Consider the following 8965-nt stretch of genomic DNA (forward strand, 5'->3'; position numbering starts at 1 on the left):
TCTACAAGAGCTAGTTCCAGGACAGGCTCCAAAACCACAGAGAAACCCTGTCTCGAAAAACCAAAAACAAAAAAAACAAAAAACAAAAAAAAACAAAAAAAACGCTTTGCAAAATGAACCAAAATATGTTTTGAAATTTTGTGCCTAAAAGCATAATATGGCACTGTCAAAATAGTGACTGACAAAATAGTCATGACTGCTATGATATTCTGTAGCACAAATGGGGGTAGCTTGAATTCCAACCCAGAGTTTTTCCACTGCACCAAACACTCAGAGATAGTATGACAGGCTGTGAAAGACTGCAGTGGGAGGACTGAGCCAGCAACCTGGGGCCAGAGCGGGCCTCAGACTCCACAGGAGCAGAAATGGATTGAGAACATGGACATTCGCAGAAGCAGGACTTGGCCAGCGACCTAGGTTGGAGCAGGCCAGAGGCGGTGAACTCCACAGGAGCAGGTACAGGGGAGCAACCGCTGAGGGAGTGGGATGGAGCCAGAGACCGATGCAGGACCAGGCATGAGTCTGGGACCTACGGGGATATGAGAAGGAAGCAGAGACCTCTGTAGGCCCGGGTGTGAGTCTGAGACCTTTGAGGGAGTAGACCTTAGCCAGGATAGGTCCAGATGTGAGCCTGGGACCTCCGAGGAACTAGGCCTGAGCCAGGACCTCTGTAGGTCCCCACATGAATCTGGGACCTCCAAGGGAGTAGGCAGGAACCAGAGACCTCTGTGGGTCTGGGCATCATTCTGGGACATCCGAGGGGGTAAGCAGGAACCAGGGACCTCTGTGGGTCCAGTCTCACCCAAGTCTGGGACCTTTGAGAAAGTAGATCAGAGCAAGGGACCTTTGCGGGACCAACTCCAAGCCAGGGACCTCTGCAGGAGTGGGTCTAGACCAGGGATATTTTCAGAAACAGCAACCTAAGCCAGTGCAGGCCTAAGACACTGAGCTTCATAGGAGTGGAACAAACCCCGGGAGAGCTGAGCAACCTCCAGGAACATGGAGTAACCAATGGGGTGACTGGAAATGTGGCACTGACTGCATCATGAGGAACAACCATCTGAGCCTTGGAACTACTGGCATATGAAAGATTGATCACCAGAGTCACAGACAGCCCCAACTACATCAGTTAGAGGAAACGATGGATAGACAAGATAAGAACACAAGCAACACCACCAAAAGCAACACCACACCAACCTAGTGATCCAATAATAGCAAGACTTGAACAACCAAATATAGATGAAGCAGAAGAAAATGGCCTAAAATATAACTTTAGGAGAATGTTTGAGTTCCTTAAAGAGGAAATGAAAAATTCCCTCAAAGAAATGGAGGAAATAACAATCAAAAAAATTGGAAAACATCAACAAATCCCTTAAAGAAAACCAAGAAAAGGCAATCAAACATATGAAAGAAACTATTCAAGACTTGAAAACTGATATAGAGACAATAAAGAAAACACAAGCCAAGGAAATTATAGAAACAGAAATCATGAGAAAATGATTAGGAACCACAAATACAAGCATAAACAGCAGAATACAAGAGATGGAAGAGAGAATCTCAAGTGCTGAAAATATAATAGAGGAAATAGACTCATCAATCAAAGAAAACATTAAATCTAACAAAAACTTAACACAAAATATCCAGGAAATATGGGACGCCATGAAAAGACCAAACCTAAGAGTAATAAGGTTTGGAAGAAGGATAAGTTCAACTCAAAAGCACAGAAAATATGTTTAACAAAATCATAGAAGAAAACTTTCCCAACTTAAAGAAATATATTCAAATGAAGATAAGAGAAGCTTACAGAACACCAAATAGACTGGATCAAAAAAAATCTCCTGACCACATAATAATCAAAACACTAAACATACAGAATAAAGAAAGAATTTTAAGAGCTACAAAGGAAAAAGGTCAAGTAACATATAAAAGCAGACCTATCAGAATTACACCTGACTTCTCAATGGATAAAATGAAAGCCAGAAAGTCCTGGTCAAGTATTATGCAGACATTAAGAGACCACGGATGCCAGTCAGGACCACCATACCCAGCAAAACTTTCAATCACCATAGAAAGATGAAACAAGATATTCCATGACAAAACCAAATTTAACCAATACCTAGCCACAAACCCAGCCCTACACAAAGTACTAGAAGGAAAACTCCAACCCAGGGAAGTTGGCTACATCAACAAAAACACAGACAAGGGCTGGAGAGATGGCTCAGTGGTTAAGAGCATCACCTGCTCTTCCAAAGGTCCTGAGTTCAATTCCCAGCAACCACATGGTGGCTCACAACCATCTGTAATGGGGTCTGGTGCCCTTTTCTGGCCTGCAGGGATACACACAGACAGAATATTGTATACATAATAAATAAATATTTTTAAAAAACAAAAAAAACACAGACAATTGTTGATCTCATAGCAGCGAATCCCAAAGAAGGAAAAAAATACACAAATTAACATCACCAACAATAAAAACAATAAATTAACAGGAGATAGTAGTCACTGGTCATTAATATCCCTTAATATAAATGGACACAACTCATCTATAAAAAGACATAGGTTAACAGATTGGATACAAAACCAGAATCCATTCTTTTGCTGCTTACAAGAAACACACCTCAATTTCAAAGACAGACAATGCCTCAGAGGAAAAAATTTTCCAATCAAATGGACCTAAGAAACAAGCTGGTGTAGCTATCCTAATATCTGACAAATTAGACTTCAAACTAAAACCAATCAAAAGAGACAAAGAAGGACATTTTCATATTAGTCACAGGAAAAAAATCCATCAAGAGGAACTCTCAATAATGCCTAAACTATTGGCCAAATGTTGCAATTAATATAGATATGTGTGATTATTTGGGTCTGGGTTGCTGGGAAATGAAGGAACAATCTCCATTTACACTGGGGTCATGCCAACTTGAGTGACTGATCTGCCACCCATGGCCATGGTGTTGTCTGGGCCCAAGTCATGACCAGAGGCCATGCCATGTCTGGATCTGTGTCCCTACCTCAGCCAGAGTCTGTATCAATGCCCATGGCTCCTGTTACCATTGAAGGCTGTATGACTGCTTGGGATCCATGTTGGAGTCCAGGGACCACCCTGCTGCTGAACCCATGCTGATTTGAGAGGTCTGGGCTGCTACTCAGGGCCATGGTAATATCTGGGCTCAAGGGTCCGGTCCATGGTTCTGTCACAGCTAGGTTCTGTGTTGATATCTGTTGCCTGTGTTACCACAAGGGCCCATGAGAACCATGTGTTGAACCATGTGTTAAAGTATGAGAGCTTTGCTGAACTGCCCTTTCCCCTCACCAGAGAGCTGCCCCTGACCCTTGGGGGCCCTGGGGTAATGGACTCCCATGACGCAGACATGAAAAAGCTGATCTGGCTCCCTAATAGTAGCACTGCCCTCCCCCTACTTATGAAAGTTGGCCCCAACCCTAAACACTGGCATCGGAGAGTTAACTCTGCGCCTCACCTGATGGGGGTGGTCCCAGCAGCTGGCTCAGAAAAACCCAATTACCACCCAGACACACATCCAGGGCTTAGTGTGTACTCTCCAACATCTACCCCATCTATGACCTGCTGGAGATCGCGAAGGGCCTAGTCCTACGGAACCATAACCATAGGATCTCCATGACTCACGGCAACTGCAGGTTATCGAGAGGAGTTTTGGTGAGGGTCCAGTATTGATGGTGTGGCATCAGCCAGAGGTCTTGAACTTGACCAACAACACATTAAACAATAAATATTTTCAAGTAAAACTGTGTGGACAGAAGGGTAGACTGCAGGACACACAGCGGCTCCCAATGCCACCAAGACGAAAGACGAGGTGATGGAGAAGCGGGATGTTTTTGTCTGCTGGCTCATTGTTCTGGGGACTGAATTCTGTGTCTTGTGCATGCTAGCTAAGAACTCTACCGCAAAGCTGCAGCCCAATCCGTCTCATCAGTTAGGTTGGTAGCACTAACACCTACATCGGGGGTAATCGTGATGAATGTGTGAGATGATGTAAAACACCAGGTAAACCCAAGGCAGATCCCATCTATGCTGAATCAACACTCTGGCCACAGAGTCACTGGCTTTACATAATGATACCCTCCCCACTTCCTACGTATAACCCCAGCAGCACAGACATTAAGGGCCTCATTGAATAAATGGGACCTCCTGAGACTGAGAAGCTTCTGTAAAGCAAAGGACACTGTCACTAAGACAAAAAGGCAACCCACTGACTGGGAGAAGATCTTCACCAAGCCCGCAACTGAAAAAGGTCTGATATCCAAAATATATAAAGAACTCAAGAAACTAGACCGTAAAAGGCTAATCAACCCAATTATAAAATGGGACACTGAGCTGAACAGAGAATTCTCAACGGAAGAACTTCAAATGGCCAAAAGACACTTAAGATCATGCTCAACTTCCTTAGTGATCAGGGAAATGCAAATCAAAACAACTTTAAGATACCATCTTACACCTGTCAGAATGGCTAGAATAAAAAACATCAATGATAGCCTTTGCTGGAGAGGTTGTGGAGAAAGGGGTACACTCATCCGTTGCTGGTGGGAATGCAAACTTGTGCAACCATTTTGGGATCAACCTACCCCTGGACCCAGCAATACCACTCTTGGGAAGATACCCAAAAGATGCCCTATCATACAACAAAAGTATATGCTCAACTATGTTCATAGCAGCATTGTTTGTAATAGCCAGAACCTGGAAACAACCTAGATGCCCTTCAATGGAAGAATGGATGAAGAAAGTATGGAATATATACATATTAGAGTACTACTCAGCAGTAAAAAGCTATGACTTCTTGAATTTTGCATACAAGTGGACGGAAATAGAAAACACTATACTGAGTGAGGTAAGCCAGACCCAAAAAGAGGAACATGGGATGTACTCACTCATATTTGGTTTCTAGCCATAAATAAAGGACACTGAGCCTATAAGTCATGATCCTAGAGAAGCTAAATAAGGTGAACCCAAAGAAAAACATACAGGCATCCTCCTGAATATTAACCTTCATCAGGCGATGAAAGGAGACAGAGACCCACACTGGAGCACCGGACTGAAATCTCAAGGTCCAAATCAGGAGCAGAAGGAGAGAGAGCACGAGCAAGGAACTCAGGACCGCGAGGAGTGCACCCACACACTGAGACAATGGGGATGTTCTTTCGGGAACTCACCAAGGCCAGCTGGCCTGAGTCTGAAAAAGCATGGGATAAAACTGGACTTGCTGAACATAGCGGACAATGAGGACTACTGAGAACTCAAGAACAATGGCAATGGGTTTTTGATCCTACTGCACGTACTGGCTTTGTGGGAGCCTAGGCAGTTTGGATGCTCACCTTTCTAGACCTGGATGGAGGTAGGTGGTCCTTGGACTTCCCACAGGGCAGGGAACCCTGATTGCTCTTTGGGCTGACAAGGGAGGGGGATTTGATCTGGGGAGGGGAAGGAAAATTGGAGGCGGTGGCAGGGAGGAGGCAGAAATCTTAAATAAATAAATAAATAAATAAATAAATAAATAAATAAATAAATAAATAAATGATACCCTCCCATTTCTTTCACTGGTTTCCCTTTTTAAGAGATGAAGGTAGCTGATTTCCCCCATTAAGTATCCTCTTATCTGTCAACTAACCAAATTCAGGATCAATTAGACTATTAATAGGCTTATATAACAGGTTGGAATCTGGACAAATTTCAAGTTTGATATCCTTTGTTAAAACATTTTCCTTTGGTAAAGGATCTTACTCCATAGCCCAGGCTGGCTTCCAATTTGGCAAGCTTCCTATTTTTGTCTCTGGATAAATTTAAATATTCTCCCCAGAGATATTTTGCTAATTAGTACTAGATATGGTGCTTAAAAATGGGGAATGGCGGGGAGGAGGCAGAAATCCTTAATAAATAAATAAATTAAAAAAAAATAAAATACAAAAAAATGGGGAAAGTTCTCTGAATTGCATTTTAGTCAGGGCCCTACTGGAGGTACATACAGAATTGGACACATAAAAGTGGAGGTGGACTCCAATCCCTTGCAGTTCCAATCCTATGATCAAAAAAATATGCTAAGTGGTCATGGCAATAGAAGAAATCAAGGTTTGTGGCAAAGGGCAGCTATCCCTTTTAAACCAAAGAGAACCTGAAAATTGTTGTATTAACAGGGAGTTTGAAGCATTCTCCCTCAAAACCAAATAGAACAAAAATTTTCTAGTTTAGTCTTTAATATGTTTTTATTCAAGTGCATAACAAAGCCAGAAAATTTAGGTAGGGCATGCAAAAAATGCAAAGAAAACATGACCCTGTTCAGAGAAAAAGACATCCATCCAGACAGACTAACAGAGATCATTTGGGTTTAGAAATAGATCAGGTCTTTAAATCTTGGAAATCGTTTAGTGAATGTAAAGACTATGAGACTAGCTGAACACATGAAGATTTTCAAAGATGTTTGAAAGAGAAATGGAAGGCCTAAGAATAAGGCAACTTTAAACTTGAGAAACACAATGGCTGAAATGATGGATTATAGTGTGAAATAAAAGTCATCTTGGAGATAGAGGATAAATGTCAGCAAACTACGGTGTAGGCAGATATGCTTTTACTGTAAAGAATGAGGCAGTTTATATTTCAGGATATTGTTGGCCACACAATTTCTGTCACAACAATCCAACTCTTGTTTTAGCATGAAGGAGACTTAGTAGAACTTGATCAAAATAGATAGTGGGCCAGATTTGGCCTGATAGATTGCTGACCCTTGAACTGCAAAATAAACTAAGAAAAAAAGTTGCAGAACCAAAGCAAAATAAAGACAAATGAAAGAATTATGGCTGCATCAGATACTCATGTTTGGGTATCCTGATAGTCTTCAATGGTTAAGTTAGAGGAAGAAGCTCACATATCATGGGGTCATTGTGATGAATATGTGTCTGTAGAATGTCAACCCAAAGAGTCTAAGAAAGGAGGGAAGAGTTGAGCCTCATAGTGCTATATCTAAGCAAGAGGAGGCTGAGGCAGGAGGCTTGATTGTTTGAGGTCATCCTGAGCCACATATGGAGACCCTGTCAAAAAAGGCAAAACAAGCACAAAGTCAACAAAAGCCCCCAAATTTGATAGTTATTTATATACAATATTTTTAAAGTTATAGCTCTAGTCTTTCCCAAAGATCCAACAATATTAGGGCAATACAAGTTCATTGATTAAAAACAAGCCCACGCTAGTGACATACTATTTTCAAGTATAGAAAACAAGAGATCTAGAGAAAAATAACCAAAAGTAACCATACAATGGAGGATCTCCATTAAAATACATAGTTGACTTCTTAATAGAAGCAACTAGAAAAACTAACAAAAAGACATTTGAAGACTAAAAAGGAATTTGTCAACATATAATTTTATACTCAGTAAAAATATTCAAGAATGAAGAAAACACAAATGTGTGCATGTGTTTTCAATAGGCTACATTGTGTCTTCCCCAGTCAAACCACAGTGGACCTATCCACGCTCTCAAGTTCCATAGTTCACATCTTCAGATTTTTCAACCAAGAGCTCCCCTACCACAGGGACACTTTCCCAGGAGTTTCCTCAGGGCTCCAGTCACTTCTTTGTTCCTTAGACTGTAAATAAGAGGGTTGAGCATGGGGGTGATCATGGTGTAGAAGGCAGAGACCACTTTGTCCTGCTTGGAAGAGTGGTAGGCCTGTGGCCGCATGTACGTGATCATGGCAGCCCCGTAGAAGAGGGAGACCACCATCATGTGGGAGGAACAGGTAGCAAAGGCCTTCTGCCTCCCTTCCGCAGAGCGCATGCGTAGCACTGCCACCAGGATCCGGAGGTAGGAGGCGGAGATGACAGAAAAGGGCAGGAGCAGCATGAGGACACAGCAGACGTAGATCATGGTCTCGTAGAGGGAGGTGTCGGCACAGGCCAACTTGAGCACAGCAGGAACCTCACAGAAGAAGTGGTCAATCTCCTGGGAGCCACAGTAGGGGAAGCGGAGTGTAAAAACAGCCTGGATCAGGCCATCCACCAGGCCAAAGAGCCAAGACCCTGCTACCATGAGCCAGCAGACACGGCGGCTCATGACTACGGAGTACCTCAGGGGGTTGCTGATGGCCACATAGCTGTCATAGGCCATGAAGGCCAGCAGGAAGCACTCATCCCCCAGGAGGGTGAGGAAGAAGAGGATCTGGAGGCCGCAGCCTGTGAAGGAGATGGAGCCACGCCCCATGAGGAAGTCAGCAGCCATCCGTGGCACGATGGTGGAGATGAGCATGAGGTCCATGAGCGACAGCCAGCTGAGGAAGAAGTACATGGGGCTGTGGAGACGAGAGTCCACAAGGATGAGGAGGATCATAAGCCCATTGCCAGAGAGGGCCACCAGGAACATGACCATGATGATGGAGAAGAGGAAGAGGTGCAGCGGAGTGCGGGAGAAGAGGCCCAGGAGGACAAAGTGGGAGATGATAGTCTGGTTCCCTGTCCAGGCCATTGTTAGGAAGAGCTGGGATCTGCAAGCAGGTTTACAAAATTCAACATTATAACATAGAAATATATATATATATATGCGTGTGTGTGTTATGTATATATATATAATATATACACAACACATATATGCACATGTACATGTATACACACATTTATATAACATATCACACGTATATTATATATATATAAACCACACACATATATATAACATAATATTGAGGACATTGTGACTTTGCCCAGTGTGTTGTCATCTTTAAATATGACTTGGTCTAGAATAAATGTGTAAACTCTTTAAAGATTAAAAAAAATAATGCTGGTTGTTAAATCCTAACACTTTCTTCATGTAACTGAGAAATTAGTTTCAAGCTTGTTGTTATTGTTGTTGCTTACTAATGCAGAAAACAATTTCTGTCCCTGGCAGAAACTGGTCTATTCTCCTGTCTCATACCTGACTGAGGATGTCATTCAGGGTTAGATCACTTAC

General features: G+C 42.7%; 1 protein-coding gene across 1 annotated transcript; it reads right to left on the minus strand.

Moving 5' to 3' along the window:
* Positions 1-7531: 7531 nt before the first annotated feature.
* LOC101988043 (olfactory receptor 56-like) lies at positions 7532-8485 on the minus strand. The gene has a single exon (XM_005350183.1). It carries the CDS (start codon positions 8483-8485, stop codon positions 7532-7534), a length of 954 nt encoding a protein of 317 aa, XP_005350240.1.
* Between the last annotated feature and the right edge of the window lie 480 nt (positions 8486-8965).

The sequence above is a fragment of the Microtus ochrogaster genome, chromosome 7 (assembly GCF_000317375.1).
Source record: "Microtus ochrogaster isolate Prairie Vole_2 chromosome 7, MicOch1.0, whole genome shotgun sequence".
Taxonomy (NCBI): Eukaryota; Metazoa; Chordata; class Mammalia; order Rodentia; family Cricetidae; genus Microtus; species Microtus ochrogaster.

Bases quoted from the DNA above. Each gene is read 5' to 3' on its own strand.
- LOC101988043 (XM_005350183.1), bottom strand. From the start codon at position 8,485: ATGGCCTGGACAGGGAACCAGACTATCATCTCCCACTTTGTCCTCCTG.